Source organism: Danio rerio, chromosome 13, assembly GCF_052040795.2.
Source record: "Danio rerio strain M-AB ecotype USA chromosome 13, GRCz13ab, whole genome shotgun sequence".
NCBI lineage: Eukaryota > Metazoa > Chordata > Actinopteri > Cypriniformes > Danionidae > Danio > Danio rerio.
The window spans coordinates 10,339,459-10,364,151 of NC_141033.1; the positions used below are offsets into that span (position 1 = coordinate 10,339,459).

General features: G+C 35.0%; 1 protein-coding gene and 2 long non-coding RNA genes across 3 annotated transcripts in view; 2 read left to right on the forward strand and 1 right to left on the reverse strand.

Moving 5' to 3' along the window:
• Positions 1-5,103, forward strand: part of LOC141377137 (uncharacterized) — a 56,256-nt gene extending 51,153 nt beyond the window's left edge. The window contains exon 4 of the long non-coding RNA XR_015505747.2: positions 4,231-5,103. This is a non-coding gene — a long non-coding RNA (uncharacterized LOC141377137). The remainder of the gene's footprint in view (positions 1-4,230) is intronic.
• LOC103911981 (uncharacterized) overlaps positions 1-17,226 on the reverse strand; it is a 76,040-nt gene extending 58,814 nt beyond the window's left edge. The window contains exon 1 of the long non-coding RNA XR_015505748.1: positions 17,083-17,226. This is a non-coding gene — a long non-coding RNA (uncharacterized LOC103911981). The remainder of the gene's footprint in view (positions 1-17,082) is intronic.
• An 800-nt stretch (positions 17,227-18,026) lies between these two features.
• six2a (SIX homeobox 2a) lies at positions 18,027-20,867 on the forward strand. Its single transcript, NM_131783.2, is given in 2 exon segments — positions 18,027-18,839; positions 20,070-20,867. Coding segments are annotated over 2 exon segments (867 nt in total). The 5' UTR covers positions 18,027-18,279; the 3' UTR covers positions 20,377-20,867.
• Positions 20,868-24,693: the final 3,826 nt, after the last annotated feature.

A 24,693-nucleotide genomic window follows, 5' to 3' on the forward strand; every position in this document is an offset into this window, starting at 1 on the left:
TATACTAAATCTCTCCAAGAGTTGTCATGACAGAAATGGTTTTAATGGTATTTGTAGTGAAAACCATTAGGGATGTGTTATATGATTATATACTGTATATCACAGGGGTGTCCAAACTCGGTCCTGGAGGGCCAGTGTCCTGCATATTTTAGTTCCAACCCCAATAGGGTATATGCCGTGTTGTACATACATTTGATGTGATTGATTCACTGTGTTTTGGCCTGTGTCCTGGTTTCTATCCATTGTGTTTTGGCCTGTTTCCGTTGTTTCGTGGTGGACTGATATTTGTTTTTGCTTAATTTCATGGTAATATGCAGCATTGGGCAACCATAGCCTGCTTGTTTTGGTGGCAGTGGCCTCTGTTAACCTGACTGACTTGGGCGAGATGCCATCCTCCTCTCTACTGAACCTGTGTTTTTGACCGAAAGCTTGAGAAATGGGTGTTTTTTATTTTTCTTGGAAGCTTTGCTCAAAGGGTTAGGTTCTCACTTTTTCTAGCCAGCACTGAAGCCTTTCGCAGCTCACAAAACAAGCTGTGACACAACCTTCTGTATTCTCGTAAAATGTTGTCTTTTTAAAAGTGTAAATCAAGAAAACCAAATAGATCCTGTCTTTAATAAACGGGGCATTGAAAGCCGTGGCAAATTTAAAAGGTGAAAAGCAAGTGAAAGCCCGTCCTCATCAAATTAGTATTGACATGCATAAACTTCCATTTACGCTTTTCTCAACTCAAGTCAGTGTCCATTTTTCCTGTTCCAAGCAGTCTGAAATGATTGGATTAGTCTAGATTTGACTGGACAAAAGCAAAAAAATCTGCTGATCTAAAGATGTGTGCTTAAGTGCTTACTTCCAGAAAAGTCACTTAAAAAAAACAACAACAAAAATATTGCATAAAATATAAACATCATTGCAATGATTCCTTATAATTCAGGTATTTTTAAAATAAATTATGCATGTTTATCACTGACAAATATTACATTTTATATGTATAAATTGTGTTAATATTTGTTATTTGTTTAATTAAAGCACTGCGTAATAATAATGATGATGATGAATAGCAATATTAATATTTCAAATGTTTGATTTTTTCTATAAGTAGTGGTAATATTTAATAATGTCCTGGTTACGAATGTAACCTACGTTCCCCCAATAAGTAAAGAAGATGTGTGTCTGGAACAAACTATGGGAGTTTGCTAGACAACCATACACTCTGAAGAGTGATCTCTTTTAGTCTGTTCCAGTCACACGTCTCCTTTTCGTATTGGAGGAAACATGGGTTACGTTCGTGACCAGGACGTTATTAAAAATTACCACTACTTAGAAAATAATAAAAATATGAAATATGAATATTGTTATTCATCATAGTCCATAAAGGGGAATGTCTTGGTTACGTCCTGGTTATGAACGTAACCCACGTTCCCCAAATAGAGAACAAAGACGTGTGTTAGCTGAGTGATCGGTTCTTCAGCTGGCAAAATTTGAATGCTCGCTCTGCGGACGCCAGCTGATATACTTCTTTAATGACAAATCACTGGCACCTGCAGAGCCATGTTCTGCCAATTAATTTGGCATTTCATTGGCCCTTTTTCTTTCTCTTCAGAGTGATTGGTCGTCTAGTTATCTCCCATAGTCTGTTTCAAACACTTGTGTAGTTCCCATGAAGGGGAAAAATAATACTAAAAATACTTCATAAATGTATTATTTCATAATGTGGTTTATGTTCTAAGAGTAGTAATATTTACACTAGTAGTTATAATATTCATTCATTAATTTTCTTTTTGGCATAGTCTCTTTATTAATCTGGGGTCACCACAGCAGAATGAACCGCCAACTTATCCAGTTCACCTATCCCACATATCTTTGAACTGTGGGGGAATAGTGATAATAATATAATATAATATAATATAATATAATATAATATAATATAATATAATATAATATAATATAATATAATATAATATAATAATTGCTGTATTAATGCTTTATTAACCTGAATTTGGTTTTACTTTTGATAGTGGCTCAGTTCTTTTCAAGTCTAGCAATATATTGTTTAAGTGATGGTTACTGATAGTAAACTGCTGGAATAAAATCAAATACAGAACTGATGTTGACAGATGAAATTCTAAGGCGTACAAGGATTTTGTTAATGTAGCCAACATTTTATTCTTGAGACAGTATAGATTTTTTCATTTTCCAATTTTTAAACATCAAATATAAATTACTACCCCTGTATCAGAGCATTCATAAGCTTAGAAAAACACCTCTGGGCCAGCAAATAACACCCTCGATACTACAAATACCCACAACTGCAATAAACACTTCTGCACCTCCCCTAAGAACAGCGCATTAATGAGTTTGCCAAAACATCAAACTCCAACTGTTGTGCTTGCTTTTCCGCTCCATCAGGGAATATAAAGTTTAAGAGTCTTTCGCTATCAGTGACCCAAGGAGAGGAGGCATTTGTTGAAGAAGTGGCCATTTAATTGCGGAACTGCGAGGGTTGCTAATGCGGCTCTGAACAATGACACCTTTGGAAGTACAGTTACAGGAGAACGGGGCCCCTAATTTATGTCAGCACTTTTGCAGGGTTGAATTTATTGATGGTAACGCAAGCTGGTGAGATCTGCTTAAAAAGCCCCAAGGCCTCTTATTATACAACTTGTCTGTCTTTCACACTAACCTGAACTGTAACTGTAGAGTCTTAGCTGACATGAAGGACATATGGCATCCAAAGAAACCATTAGAAGGAGGACCGTTAATGAACCCGGCGCTCGCCTCCCACCTTCAGACTGCTCAAGTGCTGCTAAAGTTAGACCGCTTGCGTTCTGTGCATTTTTAAACAAGGAACTGTGGAAGTCATTTGACGAAAAGCGAATGCTAATTTTTCTAGTCGCTTTAGGATTATTATTCAAACGCAGAGAGAGGAAATATCAGGATGGAACTGGAGAGCAGGACGAATCCCAAAAGCAGCTGGCCTGTAACCGAGAGGTCAGTTGGGAAACACCGCAGCTCTGCGTACACGGCTGGGTGTATATAGATATTGTTTTAATGTGCAGGTCTGCATTTTCAAAAGTGATTTGAAGACATGTGTTCTATAGGCATGTTGAGTCTGAACCCCTTTGACCCTCTAAAAGACACAAGAATGTACTGAGTCTCAATAATTTCACCTTTGTGTTTTACTGCGGTTGTGGGAGAGGAACATCCAGGTTTATTGGCCATTAGAGGCCCTAAAATTTACCCAGTACCGCTCGCTTCCCTCTTTGAATAAAAGATGTCGCGTCAGGAAGCGATGGACTTTATTCGGATAACGTTAGAGGTCAACTGCATCATGACTCTGAGGTTATCGCAACAAATACAGACATGTTGATACCAGTATTGGTTTTACCTGGTAATCTGTCGACTCAACAGTTCTGAGAGGTGTTGCTTACTACAGGCGCTGAAATTAAAACCAAAGCATCTCTGGAGGATATTATTGATGTTCATTGTCCACACAGCTGTGGAAACTCAGTCATGTATTGATGAAGGTATGCAGTTCACACAAAAATGAGAACAATGTCATTTAAATGATATTTGGAAAATAAAATAAGCAATAATTGACAATGGGCAATTTTATAAAAATGCAAAAAAAAAAAAAAAAGGCATGTTTTGTTTGTTGCACATTAGGTTTGCATTTTTATTCTAAAAATAAATGTCCTCAGTCAATTATTACACTTTTACAATCATTTCGACCTCAAGCCATTAGCCTATTGCTAAATCCAAAAGAACTAGTAAAACAGTCATGGGGTGGTGCTGACAGCATGCTCCGGTTGCACCAATGTTTCCATGTTTAAGCTGGAGAAAGAAAATGCATACTTTCTGTTGATTCATTTTAATTTTAGCAATAATTGAATAATTGACCATTTTGTGGGAAAAGTAAGAGACCAATTGGTCATGTATATTGTATTGTCTTTATATTTATTTTATAGCTGTCGATTTAAAACACTAATTTAACCAAAGCGACACTATCTCGGACTCACTTTCTCTCACCTTCCCTTGTGGTTGATAAGTGGTGTTGAGTAATAGCTAGCAATGCCTTACAGAAAAGGCATTACCTTTGACAGTAACTAACACTGTAACTTATATGTTTTAAGTATATTAAATCCGTTACCTTTTCAATATGATGCGTTTGTCCGTTACTTGATAAATTACTTAATTTTAGCTGCAGTCTAGCCTACATCTTCCTGTTTACAGCTGTGGCGCCTTGTGGGATTGGTGGATGCCAAGTTTGCCAACCAACCACTGTTAAGAAGACGCATCATGTACGAGGCGCCAGACTGGACAAAACTAACATGAAAGCAGAGAGACTGGCCAAGTGCATGTGCGAGAGAGGACTGAATGCGCACTAGGTAGGCTGAGTGTGTACGCGAGAGAGACCGAATGCACGCAAAGTAGACAAAGTGTGCACGCGAGAGAGACTGAGAGACTATTAAAGTTAGTATTACTAATACTGCTATGTATGTTGTTTCAAACAAATAAGCACACATTTGGTATCTGTATAACAATATTGATTAGTTTAGTAGACAACGTGTAGTGTTGTGTTGCTCAAAAAAATGCTGTGATTTTATTTTATTTTTTTCATTGTTTTACACCTTTTTCGAGCTGTATACAATAGCAGATTTTGCACTTTGAATATACACAGCTTACTTTGCATATGTTGTTGACATGCCATGTTTAATTTGTGGTTAGTTTGAAAATTCATCTTTGAGCAGCAGTTATATTTTTGATTTGTTTAAAATGGTTGTCTGTAATAGCAGTTTTTTGATGCTGAGTTTCAGTAAATTGTAATGAGTTTCACCAAATGATAAATCAGCTCTCTTTTATTTATGTCATAAAGGTTGCGTGTTTGTTGTATTTTGTCATTATTTTCATACTCAAGCTGTGAAGGAACATGTTTAAGAGTTAGATACAAACTTTTACGAAGCTGCAACTTAGTTTGACAGCTAGAGTTTAGTTTAGTTTTTGCTTTTTTTGGTTGTGAAAATATTATTCAGCTGGTTTATAACTTTGTGATATTTTCATTTTTATACTACTGGTCTAACTTGAATAAATTATTGTTTAAGTTTGTTTTGTGTTTTAGTTGTGACAATGCAAATTAATTAAAACAGTGAAGTTGATCAATAGTGAATTTTCCATACAGTACTGAAGTGACGATGACGTTATAAGCTCATTAATAAGAGAATTAAAAATGTTGTTTGGAAAAGTAACTCAAAAATTACTTTTAACAGTAATGCATTACTTTTTGATGTAAGTAATCCATAAAGTAACTGAGTTATTTTTGGAATGAAGAAACTAGTAACTGTAGTTAGTTTATTTTTTTGGTAACACTTTACAATAAGGTTCATTAGTTAATGCAGTTACTAACATGAACTAATCATGAACAACACATGTACAGCATTTATTAATCATAATTGAACATTTACTAATGCATTATTAACATCCAAGTCCATGCTTGTTAACATTAGTTAATGCACCATGAGTTAACATGAACTAATAATGAACTACTGTATTTTCATTAACTAACGTTAACTAACATGAACAAATACAGCAGTAAATGTATTCTTTATTGTTTGTTCATGTTAGTAAATGCATTAATTAACATTAACTAATGAACCTTATTGTAAAGTGTGACCATTTTTTTTTTTTTTTGAGTAACTAGCACCATGCTGCATAATACCATGTAATTGGCAGTCAGCACCAAAGTGGATCCCTGTTCATCTCAGAGTCATTTTTATAAATGTCCATGGTTCCGCTTTTTTAGGGCTGTGTGTACTGGGTCACAACCGCAAGCTCCAAATATGATTTCCGACGAAGAGAGGCAGATCTGGTAGCCCCAGCAGCAGAATTCATGCAGTTACAAGTTATTCTACCAATAATATAATTTATAGACATTTCTTTAGTTCACTTTAAAAAGTGTTGTCTTAATTATTTCAGAAACAATAAAACATAACATTTTAATGCATTTAAGAGACCTTTCTCAGATCTACATTTCATACAGCTGATTGCTGACCAACATGATGCAGGCCAACAACTCACTGCAGTCAAATGCCTCAAACATTTACAATTACTGGGTTTCTGTCTGACATTTATATCATATATGGGCAATATCATTTTTGTTTCGGAAATAGCATGAGCGCAAGTGTGATACTGATGTTGCACAACAGTTCAATAACCAAGAATTAATAGTGTTTTAATGTTTTATTTAACACAATATTTTCTGTTTTTAGCAATTAAGCATGCCTCCGATCAACACACATTTTTAAGCAGTGTTTTCAGAATGAATGTGCATTAGAGCAGTTTACTTCAATGGTGAATGAACTAGTCACTTGAATAGATAGACTGTATGACTAACTCAAAAATTCAAAAATGAGCCTTCTGTTTATTTTAACCTGTATGATTTGATTTCACTTGATTTAATATAAGGGACGTAAAATAACTATTGGACTTAGTCCAATTTGCTGGGCCATTGTAGGCTTAGCCTTCATGTATATTAATACCTTCTAAGACACTTTTCTCATTCAAAACCATAATTAAACATTTAATTTTATTTTGGGGGTAACGTTTCAGCTAACTTATGATCTCCAATTAAATTGTGATTTCTAATAATTACAAGGATAGTTCACTCAAAATTAAGAATTTCGTTTCCATTTACTCACACTGAAGTGATTCTAAACTTGTTTATAAATGTATTTCTTCTGTTGAACACAACACAAGATATTATGAACGTTATAAGCAAGCAACCACTGACACCCATAGTATGAACGAATAATACTATGGAAATATCAACTTGCTTCAAAATATCTTCTTTGGTGCTGAAGAGAAGAAAATCAAACAGGTTTGGAACTAGTGGATGAATAAATGATGAGAGAGTTTCATTTCTGGATGAATTATCCTTTTAAGTGCTACATAATGCAATTAATTTGATTGCACATTTTATTTCTTGAAAGCCCTAATTTATATGCTTAGCCACCCTTTTGGTTACTATTGGTCCTATGACTGTTACAGCCTGTAGGGTCTTGTGAAATAAGTGAAATCATTTGATGTAACGAAATGGAAAATCTTTTTATCTATTCAGTGAGAGTGAAAGATATATAAAATAACATTGCACAGAATGACTTTCAATGTAATAGACAAACTTTATGGTTGTAAAACTGTTTTTTTTTTTAACCTAATCTGCACCTAATCAGTATTTCTTTACTTGTGTAAATGTGTGCACATTTATATTTATAAATGTTTTAAAATATTTTCAGTAATAATATTGACTAATATAAAAATGTTCATATGATTTATTTACAATACAGCTTGTAAAGGAATATTTTCTCTCTTTTAGTAGAAATATTATATGAGAGACTTGCTTTGTTTACCAAATAAGTGATCTAATTGCATTTGCATTGTAAACATTAAATAAAAGTCCCTTTATTAATACGGGGTCGCCACAGCGGAATGAACCACCAACTTATCCAGCAAGTTTTTACCCAGCGGATGCCCTTCCAGACGCAACCCATCTCTGGGATACATCAACACACACATTTACACACACACAGTCATACATTACAGACATTTTAGCCTACCCAATTCACCTGTACCGCATGTCTTTGGACTGTGGGGGAAACCGGAGCACCCGGAGGAAACCCACGCGAACGCAGGGAGAACATGTAATAAATAAAAGTTAAAAACATATTATTTCTTATTTCATATATTAAGCTTTTAGTTACGATACTCCCAAAATCATTTCACATAAATACTGATTTTGTCTGGCCCTACTAATCAGACATTGGACTGTGCTGAAGAAGTGTAGAGGTCCTTCAGTGCAGCCCAAACCAAACCGTCCCCCACCAGGCCCTCACAGGAAGCCTCTGAACAGCTGCTTAGACACTTGTCTGGACTGAATTACTGCAAGGTGCCTTTCTTTTTGCTTTTATTGATAATATTACTGTAGTTGATGTAAATATGGCTTTGGCTGTTGTCTCTATATCGGCGTGGGCCAAGGCTGGTCGTCAGACCAAAAGTGTGACCCTTGTACCTCCCTCCCTCTGGAGTCACGCTGGGTGACAATAAATATCCAAATTCTCTCCTTTCTATTTTTTTTCCTTTTTTATGCTTGCAATTGATACCTGGTCATGGCTTTAAACAGAAGCATAAATTACCGTTTTAGGCTTTATCTTAAATGGATAGTTCACACTAAAGTGAAAGGTTTATATCTTTTATGAACATTCATACAATCCCTTTAAATCTTTGCTGGGAAGCGAGAAAACAAAACTATTCTACTTTAATTTGTACGTTATTATTATAGTGCCTCTTTTAGGCTTTTTTTTAAATATTGCTTTTCATGCAGGTTCTGTCTAGACCAAAAAGCTGCCCAAGAACACACCAAATAGATGAAAACCAACTTAGTCTACAGAGCACATTTGTACCTGCGTGGGAGGACTTTTCTTTCTGTACCCTCGGAGGGCAGTATCTGTTTTCTTATTCACAATGGGAAACTGAAACTTCCGACTTGTGTGTGTGTAAAGTGTAAACAAAGCAGCAGTTAGTACCGTTATCACAGTAATTGTCACTCACCACGGAGGAATTTGCTCTTGCAAATATGTCTGATAATAATAATAATACATCTAACAATCCATATTGTTTGCAAATATTTGGGAAATATAGTGACATTACAGCCGGGTTCTTTGTGATCCTTGAATTTTGACTTGAATTTAGTTGCTATGTCACTTCACTCATGCTCTGATTCATTGCTAAATAACCAGTCAGAGCACTCTCTTCAATATGGACCCTGATTCTACATACTAAATCAGGCCAACAAGCTCCAACGTTAACCCGGCGAGAGGAGACATGTTGAACACACCAAACCAACAAGCAGGACCGACTGACGGACCAATGAAGACCAACGGCCCACTGTTGGCTTGTTGTGTCTTGGCCTTTGAAAGGAAGGAATAATTGTCAAAACGAGTCATCATAAATTCTAGTTTCACTCAGTGACTTATCCATGTAGATTTGTAACACAATTACATAACCCTAGCCTGTTTTTTATTGGCAAAATCTACTTTGCCTCTTCTTGCGACAAACAGCCATATGCCAAGAATTCAGAACTGCTGTATGTCCTCCATTGTTGTTTAAGGCTGTTCACATGCTGTGTCTAAATGTGTGGAAAGTTGCTGTAGTTGCTCAAGTGTTTCCTGTTGCTTCATCAGCAAAGTGTGGATTTACTTCACCTCAAAAACAAATCTTATACACAAACTGCAAATAATATAGACATGAGTGCCCAGCTGCTGATGGCTCATCTTCACTTTCCTACAGATACTGTTTACTAACAAGGTGACAGTGCCAAATATTGGCCTGGCATATGTATTACACCATTTTTGTCTTGTTTTCATAGGGGTGTGTAAACATGGATAGATTTGGAAATGTTGACATTAAACTTTTTGAAAACGCACAGGAAAACATATTTTTGGATACATTGTTGTTGTGTACATGTTAAGTCTCGGTTTTAGCACCTGCTTAAAGGTGCTGTATATAAGTTTGACAAGAACTAGGTATTGCAGTGTAAATTCAAGACTTTTTAACCCGGCCGCTTCTCTGACAACTCCATGCAAACACAATGTGCCAAATTGATGACACCAATATGAGCAAGCGTGTCTGGCCATCAAGCCTACACCATAACTCCACATGACCTAATGAATCTTTTTCTTGTTAAAGGGGTTTTTGCCTAAACTATCATCTAAAATTTCTATTTTAGAAACGGTTTCTGTTTCTTCCAGCTGAACAACAGCATAAACTACTATGAAAACTACTATTACCACAGGTACTGATTATGTGCCTTTTTCAGCGTTAAATGCAACCAATGTGAGTTTGAATACCATTTTATGTGACTTGCATTGCTGTATTGAAAACAACAAAAAATGTTTACCTCAGATCTTGAATAAATAAACATGTAAAAATGAACATTAGAACTGTGACTCGGTGCAAATCAAAAAAATAAGTCACTCAACGTGTATTTTTAATAAGGTTAAAGAGGTTTAGTATACAATACATACATTTTAAAACTTTCTATTTTGTTGAAGTGCAGTGAGTGAACTATTCTGTGCTTCTGAATGGCTCTATTTAAATGTTTCTGTCATATTGCATTGCGTGGGGCCAGTCAACTTGCTTGTCTCTAGAATTTTGTCACATTGTGTGTTGTTAGGGCATAGTCTTACAGTGTATACTGCTCAGCTAAGGTTTACATTTGTAATATTTATACTACCTGCGAACTAAAAACCACCTAAAGTGGATTTTTATAATTTGAAATCTAAGGCTCATTTCAGAAGATTCTGTTGTCCTCCAGAGGTCGCATTTTCAGCTGAGGATGCATACACTGAAGCAGTCTTCATCGCTGAAATGAAAAATGGCGTGTTTTCTACCAAGGCAACCCAGAATGCTGAAATATAATTGGGTGTTCTGGCATTAGGCAGGTTATAGAGATGTATAAGCATGTTCACTTAGCATGTTTCTTAAATATCCGCAAACATAAGGGATTTTTATGCTTTAGAGGAGTCAAAAACTTACATGCAGCACCTTTAATTGATTCGTCATTGGACTCGGGTATAAATTGAAAGCTTTAAATTAACACCATTGTTCCTAAAACATGTACAATTACTGAGGATTGATGAATCCTGTGCATCTGAAATTCAGATATATTTAGTTTCAGATACATGGTGTAAGCAGTAGACCAATCACAATAGGCTGTGCCATATGACCAATCAGAGAAGAGTAGACCCACAAAAAGGTGGGGTTTAGAAAGATCTGATCTCTGAACAAATCATTACAAACTTCTTAAAAAATGAGGCTATGTTGAATATGTATGAAAAATTTAAGTCGTTTTTTTTAACCATGGATGCATGTAAACCTTTTAAAAGCTACATCAAAATCCATTAAAATAGCATAATAGGGACCCTTTAAATCTAATTTAAAATACATTTGCAATGCGATATAACAAATATGCCATTTCCCTTTTTGTGGAGGATTCTACAAACATAAAAATAATTAAAGCTTTATATATATATATATATATATATATATATATATATATATATATATATATATATATATATATATATATATATATATATATATATATACTGTATATTTATTTATTTATTTATTTATTTTTCTCAAATGATGTTTTGGATTTTTTTCAGTATTGTCTATAACGTTTTTTTCTTCTGGATAAAATCTAGTTTATTTTATTTTATTATTTTGGCTAGATTAAAAGAATATTTAAAAAAAAAAAACATCTCAAGTATTATTTTTTTAGATTGTCAACAGAACAAACTCTTATGTTTAGAAATGTGCTGAAAAACATCTTTCTATTAAACAGAAATTCGGAAAACATAGGGAGCTAATAATTCTGGATGGATAATTCTGACTTCAAATATCCGTACATCTCACCTTGACACTGTTTGTAAAAAGCTTATTTCCACATATCATTTTGATCAAAGCTTCATAGGACCTGCTAAGCTCATCTGCATGGTGATCATTACAATGCAGATATTACAATATCTGTAAAGCCAGCTGTTCATTCTGCTCTTGGTCATCTGTAATACATACAGACACTTCTGTCTTCAGTCATGAAGGCTTTTATCTGCCCTGACCTGTGGGTGTAAAGTCCTGTTTAATGCGTGACTGCTGAAGACTGATCTACTGTCTGAATGTGTGCCCCAGCTACCACACACACACTCATGAATATGGTGGCGGAGTCGTTGCACTCTCGCACAGTATGTTTTTTTCACTGTTGTTAGCAAGACTACATTTTTTGAGCATTCTGCCTATCATATTACATGATGTACATGCATACAAATATTTCCCTACTAGTAGAACAATGTAGCTGCTTATAATTATTACAACTGGCTGGATGAGTTAGCCGTCGGATCAAAATGGAGAAAAACTGATAGCTGCATTTTTCTACAACACGTTTTTGTGTAGTCTATTTTGTTTTAAAAAGTGATTTTCAATTTCAGATTCAGATTAAAACAAATGATTGTTTTTGTTATCTCAGATGATTTACCCAAATTGTGCTCGCAAATTATTTAACAGAGGGAAAAATAGTGTGTGCTTATTGAGCTTCAAAATTTTTGCATTCCATAGCAAACAGTATGTGTGTAACCTTTTTTTTTAAATAAAAAGTCTAAAAATTTAAACAACTTCCAATTTAAAAAACATCCCATAATGTAAGTAAGTTGTCATTTAATAAGAATATGTCAATAACTCAATTTTTACAATAATGTCAGATAGAACCTTATAATTCTAAGGTGAAGAAATGTCTTATTGATGCATTCAGATAAAATTAACAGCTACTATAAATGCCATGGTTACATTTATAACACAGGAAATATAAACAACCAAACAATACAACATTGTGTTGTCAATCATGTGTGTACCAGTTTCAATTTATTATAGAGATTATACAGGCTCTAAAAGATTACGGCTTTAAAAAGCTGAATGTTTGGCATATGCCCATACAATTTACTGAAAAACGATCTTTATTTATATATTTATCTATATTTAACATTCTCAGATAACACATTTAAATATAAATATATATTATAATATACTATAAAGAATTTATTTGTGTAATTCTAGTTTTTATTGATTTAAGTTGAAATCATGTTTGATTAAAGATTAAGTTTTAGTTAGATCAAGTTTGGGAGATATTTTGAATATAAGCGACTGAAACATTATGGATTGGTATTCTCCACTGGAATGGACACATGTAGCCATCCGTCAGCTGTGTGTGACTGTGGGTGGCCTACACTGACCAAATTATTGTGACTTGTATTCAACTGACAGTAAATCCACATGATGAGCCTTTCCAGCACATCAACACAGATACACACAATCATATTTTATCATATTTACAAAACACATACTTCTAAAAATGTATGAAACTCATTTTAGATGTTTTTTTTTTATTATTATTCAGTTAATAAATACAGTTGTATGCATATTATTATGTTATTAGACATGGTACTGTTGTGTATCTATAGTTCTTTATTCATAAGCCCAAAACACTTTAATAAACAAATAATGTGATCATGACCAGTGCTTTCTTGTTGATGTTAATCTTTTTAAGCAACCACCCCCCACCCCCCAAAAGACTCAAACTTTATTATGTTCTCTTTCTTTTTACAAATTTTCCTATGTAGTGTGTTGCGTGTACATTAATATAAAATAAAATAAATTATGTTAGTTTTGTTTTATTTCCAACAAGTTGTGCATATTATTCTGTGCTCCTGTGTCTCTTTTATTTATTAATTCATTCACTTATTTCCCTTGTTTCCTGTCAGTATCAACAAGCAGCTAAATGTATAAATAATCAAAAACACGCATTAGTAAATAAAATAAAATTGAATAGGTGAACAATGCCATAACACAAAATGCCTGAAATATGCTTGTTTTTCTGAATTTTATCAACTGGTGTTGATGAAAACTAATGCTGACCTGAAGAAGTGCGAAACAAGGAAAAAATTTGAGGCAAGTAATGCAAACATATGTTCTTACTTTTCAAAACCAGTAAAAAAAATAAAAAACTGAAGTCAAACTAAAAAAAAAACCTTTGGAAAAAGCCTCCTCTGTCGACATCAAGTAACAGCCACTTCTCAAAACTTCAATACTGTCAAAACTCACCTCACTAATACCACAATTTCATTTTATTAAATTAAAGTTTACCATTCTATGAAATATTTTTCCAACCCCTTGTTTTATCACATTTTCATGTATACAATATTAAATATATAACTTAAAATAGCTAAAACCTAATTACATATTTATTACATACCAAGCAATTGTGAGGAAGTAGCAAAATACAAATAACTTATTGTATCGTGAATAAAGGTTTGCATTTACAGGTGTTACTTTAACCTGAAGATCAATCGTAGCCATGTACCCAAAGCCAACGATATGTAAACATTTGTACACACCTCTCACCGAAATGCAAACAATTGCCATATAATCTCTACAATGTGTGGTTTCATTTAGGTCCTTAGGGAAAATTAGAGGATTAGTCAGCAAATGTAACCAATGCATGAAAAAGTCTCAGTAAAATCGCAGGTATCAGATAGCATTTGATGTATAACTTGTAAAACTCTTCACCCTAAAATATATTTATATTGTTCTCTTGGTTTTGTAGTTTAATAAACGAAATATTTGTAATATCTTTAATTTTCGATTTATATTCAACGTTTAATTTTACTGATAAAAAATAAACTTTTATTTGTCCGCTGCACTTGCTGCTTTAACATTATTATGATGTTATGAAGAATTAACCTTTGCATAAACAGAATTTTGAGTTAATATTTTATTTGCATTTCTTTAATCATAAATCAAGCAAACTACTGCTACTGTATAGAAGACAGAGCAGGTTCTCGACAAGTCACGCGCGACCCCAGTCACCAGGGAAAACACAAATCATCAAGTCATGCGTCACAGTAAGTTGTGCACCAATAAACAGACCTATCTCTAATAGATTCGTGCACGACAAAGGCTACTTACGTGTACGGAGGTCAGAGAAGGTGAAATACACCACCAAAAATAATAATGCCGCCAAGCCGGCTTTTGAAATAACGCACTTGTTACCCGACTTTCGTCATAATGGGTCATCATCAGCCTAAGTTCAGGAATTATCTACAGCATTAAAATTATTTTCGTTTCCAGTCGAGTACAATGTTTATTAACGGGTTGTTTTTATTTTTATTTAGGCAGTGGTGTATGTCATTTTTTGTTTATCTGTGACTTAAAACGGATACCTTAAAAAACTATGCCAATGTTTATTCCAATATACAGCCTATATATTTATAAATATGTTAGGCTATTTGTCCTTTAACTCTAAAAATCAAGGGCAGATTTAAATCGGCTGCAAATTTGTATTTATTTATTTATTTGTTCATTTATTTTGGTTTTATAAATGCATATATTTTATTATTTATTAAATGTTATTAAATGTATTGTTCATATTTGATTATTCAAATAATCAAAATGATTTTTGTCTATTCTTAGTATCTTAACAATGAGTAAACATTAGAAAAAAAAAAATGGGTTTCGAATCAAAACTATAGCTCTATACTTTTATAAAGACAGGCATTGTATGTATAGGTGATTTAGCCGTTCATTATTGTGTCAAATACAAGCCTCATCTCCAATTTTAAGCGGTCTTTGTTTTTAGAAAAGTACACATGAGTGTTATAGCAAGTGTGATTTATACTATGCACACCTCTGCGACTTGTGTTTTTTCTTATTATTAAATGCAATTAGTTATCTATTTCGCGCGGAATTTTAATGCATTCAGTTTTTTTAATTACTGTGGGTGTCTTGTTTTTCTTCCACCGAACCGCACGCTGACACCACACGTCTGGGTTTAATTCTTACTATTCCCGCTTAACATGACATGTCTGAAAGAATGTAACTCATCAGGTCTTGTGGTGCAAGCCGCGGAGCAGCCGCGCACTGCCGCCACCCTGCGCTTTCCAGAGAGGAAAAAACATCTTGCAATAATCAGTCCAATTAGTGGAGGTCGCGGCTGCGCGCTCTCCGGTTAGCTGTGGGAGGTTGTCAAAACAGGGGGCGGCTATTAGACGAAACGCGATCCCCATTCATCAGCATTGTAATAATCACCATGCAGACGAGCAGCGCAGGTCCTACGAAGCTCTGATCAAAATGATCCGTGGAAACAAGCCGTTTACAAACAGTGTCAAGGCGAGACGTACCTTGATTTGGCCTGTCACTGACATACCCCCACAATACAAAAGCATCCAAAATCCTTTTAGTGTTCGTTTCCATTGCTTCGCTGCATTGTTACAGCTTCATTACAGTGTCACAAGTGGAATATAGATAAAATAACTCACACGATCACACAATAAGCTGGCCTCTATGCTATAACGACTATAGATTATGTAAATGTACATAATTTGGGACAAGAACTTTTTATTTACTCTCAGTAACAAGCCGATATTGGTATATTGTGAATCAAAAAGAGCACTGAACAGCAAGTAAAGATATTCAAGCAACAGGTTTAATGTTTTCTCACAGCAAAGTGCAATTGATGCGACATCTAAATAACTATTTGAACCCTTTCCTTGATAAGTGCAAACAGCTCTACTTTTATTTATGTAATGTTCATTATTTATTTTGGATCAAAAACAGACATTTACACTGCGTAAATTCAAGATTTACACAAAAATATTTGGATATTTGTTGGATTTTACGATTATTTTGCTGCTATTTTATTTTATTGACTATTTTGTGTATAGTTATAATAATCTTGTTAAATTATTGAATTTGTGATGTCTTAATCATATCGCAAGATTGTATTGTCAAAATGTCTTAAAACATTAATTATTGATTAATTTATTAATTATTTTAGCATTTGTTCGTCAAAACTTATGGAAGTATTTAAAAAGTATATCTTTGGGCGACTATAATACGCGAAACAATTAATGAGATGGATGGGATGGGTTATTATCCTAACGATACATGCTTTGACGTGTTTTTGGATAGTTTGCTGTACAAGCTCTGAAGTTTCTTCACAAACAAGCCACATCACAGGCCTTCGCGGCACCACAGCAGTATACGGACATCTACAAAGCGCAACGACACACCAGACCTTATACTAAGCAATTTTCTCTCTCCCTTACATCGAGGCTGACATGCCTCAACAGCGTCAGCAGTTTTATTTCGTGTAAGATGTGATTTTGCTGAACTTTCTTGTGGCCTCAAGTATCATTCAGTTGTAAAAGGAGTCTACCTGGTGAAAATAACTTTGTTTCTAAGCCACTGTACACGTTGAGTTAAAGTTCATTCTAGAGACTGTGACTGATGATCTGCCAATAATGACGTGCTTAATGGCAGGTCATCATTCAAATATGCGCCTTTCTGAACTGTCGCTTACAAACACCTACAGTTTTACTTAATTGACTTGCAAGACAACAAATCAACCGAAGTAGCACATGTATGCGCAAACATAGATTTAGTGTCTAAACAGCATTTTCAATAATTTTCAATGAGTTGTCTTACCTGCTCAAACGTCCCTCGCAGTGTTTTCAGTGCCTTTGTGGTGTAATACTCAATCGCTGTTCAATCTAGCGTGTATCCTTGAAAACCGCTATATACTACCTAAAAACGCCCTCCAACCCCGTTCTACTCCAGTCCATAATGTCTGGCTTCCACGCGCGTGCACTTTGAGAAACATACCCCCTTGTTTGTCTTCAACAACTGTTAAATAATGCATAACACGGGACAACTGGTCCGATTAAACAGCCACTGAATTGAAAACAAATGTAAACAGGACAAAAAAGACTGAAAGTTTTTGCTTATAAAAATGTTTGTGTAAATCGTGACTTTCTTTAAATGAATTTCATTATGGTAATTCATAAGTGCTGCTTATTAATTAGTGAGACATAGTTTATGGATTCTGGGGGTTTTCCGAACTTTGAAACATAGTTTTGGTGTGATCGACAAGTTACAGAGAGAAAAGGTGTGCATATCCAGGGTGGATTGTCTGCTTATGGTCACTCAAACATTTGGTTTGGAGAGCGCCTGGTGCGCAGTCTTGCTCCGGTGCTCTCAGCTCAACTTCTGCTACCTCACAACCTCACAGATCAGCGCTCTTTGGTTGCTAGAAGTGTCTGTCAAACCCCGGGTAAAAAAATGTAATATACATGGAAAGTCGAGGCTATATTTCGATGTCGGTGGGCGGGCTCTAAATGAAGGGAATAATCAGTCAGCCAGCCCAAGGAGCCACCTCAAAGCATATCAGGTTACCTTGAATGACAGCGTAACCATGGCAAATAATTTGACTAAAACTATTGTCTTATCCTCATCATCCCCGGGTCAGATAACCAACCAATCACCGTTCACATAATCGCTTTTCTTGCCAGCTTAGAATAATATTATTAAAACAAGAGAGCGAGGTCCTTCTTCGGGAGTGCGTTATGCTGAAACGACATAGAAGAGGTGGCGAGAGACTCGCGCAGGAGGAACAACTTTCTCTCGTCTGCTATAGATGGATATACGGTGTGCATTATGCTTGTTTGAACGGATCTAAAGTTTTGTGCCTCTCTTCACCCGGTGGGATTTGATTCCATCTACTCAAGAAGTCTTTCTAAATGTTTGCCTCCCAAGGGTTACTTTAAATCTCTTTAAGGACAGTCCAAGTCATCGCTTAGATAGACATACAAGTACAAAGAGGGACGTTTATTTTTGAGACAAACCATGTCTATGCTTCCAACATTCGGCTTTACGCAAGAGCAAGTGGCGTGCGTCTGCGAGGTTCTTCAGCAGGGTGGAAACATTGAACGTCTCGGCCGCTTTTTGTGGTCTCTACCGGCTTGCGAACATCTCCACAAGAACGAGAGTGTGCTCAAAGCGAAGGCTGTGGTCGCATTTCATAGGGGGAATTTCAGAGAGCTTTATAAGATTCTCGAAAGCCACCAGTTCTCCCCGCACAACCATCCGAAGTTGCAGCAGCTGTGGCTCAAAGCGCATTATATCGAGGCTGAGAAGCTCCGGGGCCGCCCTCTTGGGGCTGTTGGGAAGTACCGCGTCCGAAGAAAGTTTCCGCTACCCCGCTCCATTTGGGACGGCGAGGAGACAAGTTACTGCTTTAAAGAAAAGAGCAGGAGCGTGCTGCGGGAATGGTATACCCATAACCCCTACCCTTCCCCGCGGGAGAAAAGGGAACTAGCTGAGGCAACTGGGCTAACAACGACACAAGTCAGTAACTGGTTTAAAAACAGACGACAACGCGACCGAGCAGCGGAGGCGAAGGAGAGGTACGGAATTTTAGTTTGTTGCTTTATTAGTGTTTAATATTATTAAGGTTCTAAAAGTAATTGGAACGCATTATATGCATATATTCGTGCCGTGCAATGTAAGACATCAAGTCAGTGGTGAGTGTGTAAAAAGTCCTAAAGTTCCCACAGATGGATGAGCACAGTCGGTACAAATGTCATCCGTTCTCTGTAATTGTTGATCGTTATTTTTGTAATAAATAGTTCTCCATGTCATTTGTAATATGCAATAAAAAGTAGGCTGCTGTTTGAGAAAAGCAGGCCCATGCTTACGGGAAAAGTCTTAAAGCCCGTGGTGTGTATTTTGGTGTAATCCAGTTTGAGGGAAAAATAATCCGCTTTTAATTAATGGTAATGTTCATTGAATTGTAAAAAAGTATCTGAACATATTCTTGTTATGAATGTGTGCAGTTGCAAAGGCTACTCCTTAAACGTGTCTTGTTTCACCCGCAGGCGAGCTAGTCAAGTTGAAACCACAATGTAAACCATTAAACTAGCTCATACGTTTCCCGATACTTTATCCTTAATTAATACTTTATGAATGAACCTTTAATTGACACCTTGTGATTTAGAATTTAGATAAATCAGTTTGTGACGATGTTTTAACCGACATGATTTATTTCAAACCATATAAATAATTATGGCGTAGACGCAGGAAAAGTAAACTTTATCAGTTAATTTGTTTGTCTTTTATGTAAATTTAATAACGCCAAGAATTAGGATGTGTAATAAGACTAATGTCTGATGCAGAGAAAAAAAGATGCACACTGTTATTATTGTTACATATATTTTTATGGAAATATTCTAAAGTTTAGTCTACGCGAAGTCGTTAGTGATGGTTTATTCCTGTTGGCTTTTATTTATACTGTTTTAACATTTTAAATATTTCTCACCTAAATAACCCACTGTCATTAAGATAAAGGCTATTAATAGTTGTTTTAGATTTGTTTGAGAAAGCATGTTGCATAATTATAACTATTTGTGCAAATTAGCTATTAAGTATTATTATGTTGTTATTATTGTTGTTATTATTATTATTATTATTATTATTAGAAGAAGAAGAAGAAGAAACAAGTGTCAAAACTAATTATATAATTCTATATTGCATCTTAGAGATAACGTTTTACACCAAATGAAGTAAGTTTAAATCTGAAATTTTTAAAAGGTTGTCGGATTTTCTCTAACCCTAACTTTACCTTTTCATTTTTACAGGGAGAATAATGAGAACTCGAACACAAACAGTCACAACCCATTAACGTCCTCCATGAATGGAAATAAGACTATTTTAGGAAGCTCGGACGACGACAAAACACCGTCTGGTACTCCTGATCACACCTCGTCGAGCCCGGCTTTGCTCCTCACGTCGAACTCCGGGCTTCAGTCCCTGCACGGCCTCGCACCTCCACCTGGTCCCAGCGCCATCCCAGTGCCTAGTGTTGATTCCGTGCATCACCACCATTCATTACACGACACTATACTGAACCCTATGTCATCAAACTTGGTCGACCTTGGCTCTTAAACGTGGACCCTTTCAAAAGGACGCTTGTACGTGAACGTTTAGCGTAAATCATCGCGAGATGCGTATAAACACAAACAAATGAGACAAGGAATGGACAAAGAAAGTTGGGGATGTTTGTCGGCTGACCTACTTGCAAAGCTGATATGGAGGGCCTTGATAGAGGTATTTTTCTGGAATGTAATGTCCTCGAGGTGTTTAAAAAAAACTAATAAACGTCTTAATTGTTGATATAAACATTATTTGATATCGTTATTATTTTAGATTGCAATTGACCCAGGACTCCTCAGTCGCATACTCCCATTATTTACATTTATCCTTTTAAAAAGGCAACATCGTTTATTTTTATTGGGATTTCATTTTAATACCAAAACAGCATTTTTAACGACTATGGGCATCTCTTCATTTTTATTTGTATTTTACTTTTGGAAAGCGACTGCATGTAACCTTTGGGATCAATAAACAGTAAATGCATTTACTGAGCAAAACAAAAAGGTTTGAATGTTTTTTTGTTGTTGTGCATGCTGTGCATTGCTTTTTTGAGCAGGTGTCCTGATGTAACATTGTGGGGTCCCTGTTTACAATAATGACATTTATCTGGTCACGTGATGATACCCAGTCAAAATCATTTAAAATAATTTCAAATTGTGCTTTTGAAATTTGCATTTACTTCGGTTAGGTTTTGAATTCATAGCGGTCATAAATATTAAGTTTAAAATAAACTATAACTTTCTGCACTAAAAACATCCACCAACAATATTTATTAATCTTATCTAAATGCTTATATTGTTATACCCACTTTTTATTTCGATATTTAAACTTAACAGCACAATGTGTCAACATGCGCTTGAGCTAGCTGATGTTTTGTTTTAGTTTTCATGATTAAAACTATATTCTAGTGCTTGTTATCGAGCACATTAGGTCTACTGTATGCTTTTTCTCAGCACGGTGGAGGAATTTCTTTCTCTTTGCTAACGACTCAATTGTGAGATAAACAAATTACTCTATTGTATGCATTATTAAAACCCTGTCATTGAGATAAAATAATAACGATTATTTTAATAGGCTACTTTCCTTTGTCAAGTCATACATTTGATAGAATGTTTTATTATTGCTAATATTATTATGTTAGTTTATTTATGGACGGACTTTAATAGCCTTTGATAAACTTTATTTTACCACTGCATGACAATAACTGCTCAACTTTTCAGTAAAAGATATTGCCTATATACACCCTTCAACCCCAGCCAACCCTTATTTCAGGTCATGCAATATACCTAACGGTTTTCGATCAATCACACTTCTCCAAAAGACGTTAATGGGATGTTTCCTCTAGGCCACATTTCTCTGTTTAGAGCATTTACAATTTCTTTCAGGGCTATGATTTTATTTTCGCGAATATATAGACTGTTTACAGTATTTTATCTGAAACTAAATTGGTTGTATATACGCGGGGTCAGATTAGTTTTCAAGTCCCGAGTTCAGACGCATTTTTTTTTTCAAACAAGGTGGTAGCAATTATTTTGAGTAAGCCCATGAACCAACGTGACATTAAGTGTGTTGCAACAGTATTCTCAAAAACAAGTTTTGAATCCACAGTGAATTGGGTACAATAGGCTTATTCTGTCCATAACTCAACAAGTGTCTATATTGCTGTGTCTACATATGCTTTAAGAGAGGCAGACAGGTTGTTAAAAATTCGGGCATACGATGTAAAGAAAAGGAATAGCTCTCAAAGTAGAGAGGCTAATACGCTATAAATGCAATCTTATACGCTGAGTTAATGCTGGAAAGCTGGTTTATGGGAGACGTTTAACGGCCTTGCAATTTTGTGTTAGTTGCATTCCATCAACAGCCTCTCTTGTTGTTGCTATCCCTTTCATTTTAAAACTGTTTGCTTCCAAATGCAAATGTATTACAGTTTGCAGCTTGAATTTTCACAGAATTATGCGTTTATTTGTATTATTTGTTTTTATTATTTTTGTTCTGTTAAAATACTAGTGTCGAGGCGAAGGAAACATGGATGGGTTAAAAATGAAATAGGCGCTGGTGGCACTTGTTTTTCTAGACAATAACTGTACATTTACATATTCTTTTTAATATATAAAACCTTTGTTTAGAGTTTACAATTATTTAAGTACAGTTCGATTGTAAACTTGCACTACCGACCTTAAGCAAGACTTTATTATTATTATTATTATTATTATAATTATTATTATTATTATTATTATTTCGGCCAACAATTTTATACTTCAGATGGATTGTGCGAGTCTACATTTACGAATCCTGTGTTTTAAAACTTATTAACTAACATAGAAGTAATCAACAATGGCAGATCAAAATTGTAAAATCGTGTATTATAATCGAAACAACGTAGTTCAGCGTTATATATTTGTTCTTTGGGTCTACCATTTTTATAAGTTGGTAAAACATTAAAAATCCCAGTGCAGATCACTATTAAATATCTACTTGCATCGTCCTTGGGGGGAAAATATTTAAACGACATTACTTACATTGGTCTCTATAGGCTACCTTGCGACCAAGAATTGACTGGTCGAGAAATGTTAGAGTAGTCTATATAGCAAACAAACAAACAAACAACAAACAAAAAACGGCTATTGTTTACGAAATGTTAAAACATTAAGAAACTCCATTTAGGCCTAAAAGGAAAATCGTCAGTCAACTCGCTTTATTTCAATTATATCCTAAATATTATTCTAAAAACATATATAAATGGTTGAAATCTAGGAAAATCGGCGCATCTAATGACTGGGTAGGCTTTAGGGAAATATTATAATCTTAAGTCAGGTGTAGGTTTCTTCGAGATGACAGTAGCATTTTTGGTTGACAAGATCTCTTATTAAATTGCAACTCGGGCGTTGGTTAACTGATTGTGTCTGTAAAAGAGTACACACCAAAAAACTATGCCTTAAACTTCTACAAATAAGTCGTAAAACAGTAAATCAAATTTGTAATGGTTTTTGTTTTTGTAAAGTGTTTTGCGCACATCTTGCATCTGCCTATTAACACCTTAATGTTTATTAGAAAATCATTACTGCTTTTATCCGTATATGTATGTTCTTTCATTACCTTTAATATTTTTTTTCTTTAAAAAAATGCTAGGTTGTCTCAGCCTACTATTTTGTCAGATTTGTTCATATTAAAACGGTCCATATTTGACCCAAATTGGGTTAAAATGCTGTTTTTTTGCAGTGTTATGGTGAACATATTTTCATGACGTTAGAGAACATTTCAACCTCAACATAAGAGATTCAACCTGGGCATAAATTAGCAAGCTGCAATCCAAATAATGCGTATTAATAGTCAGATTTAAGACTAGTTCCTTTCCGCCCCGCGTGATTTACTGTAAGACTAATGTTATATAGTTTTAATAGCACTGTATGGTAAGAAACTTAAAAAAGTAGGTCTGAAACCCCGGCCGTTCTGGATTCATAAGCGCGCATAAATGGCATAACACAAAGTGGCTTAACAAATTGTTTATGTGAGTTTACCTCTTATTTTGTTTAGAATTTTGAACTCGGTATTGTGTTCAATTTGGCAAAACGTTCTTTTAGGGACGTCTTTTGTACAATAATACAAATTATATAATTCGTCGTTATCTTACAAATTATAGTGTGTTGTAATTAACCATCGTCTGTGCTCATGCCGGTTGCGTTGTCACAATCTTGTAGGCTCAGCAAAACACGACTGAAACTCTACAGATGTAAGAAACTCTGAAGTGCTCGCAGAAGTTACTGGCGCCCTCTCCTGAACGTATAAGTAGTTACAGTAAGACTGTCTGAATAATAAAAAAAAAGGGTTGCTGTTGACAGATGTTTAACATATGTGGGATTTCCCAGTGTGACAGTACTGTATTTCATGATTGTATAATATTAGGCTACACAAAATAAAAATTCATTGAAACAATACATTTAAAAAAGATTATTCTACAATCAACAAGGTAGGCTATGCCAGCCTGATCTTGTAAGGGCAAAGAGGAAGATGGTTCTTCTTTTCATTGACTGTGGTGACAGTTATGCATCTAGAGAACAAGCTAACCATCAGAGAACACAAACACAATACAAGAATCTGAATACAAGTAATCTGAAACCTTCGAGGAGAAGATGAGTTCATTTTCAAAAAGAGAAGCTAAATGAAATTTACAGTACACTACCTGACCAAAGTCTTGTTGTCTATCCAACTTTTAAAAACAACAAATAATAACTTGACTTTTAGTTGATCATTTATTATCAGAAATGGTTTATATGAAAGGCAAAGGCCTCTAAATTACACTTATTTTACCAAAGTGAAATATGATCA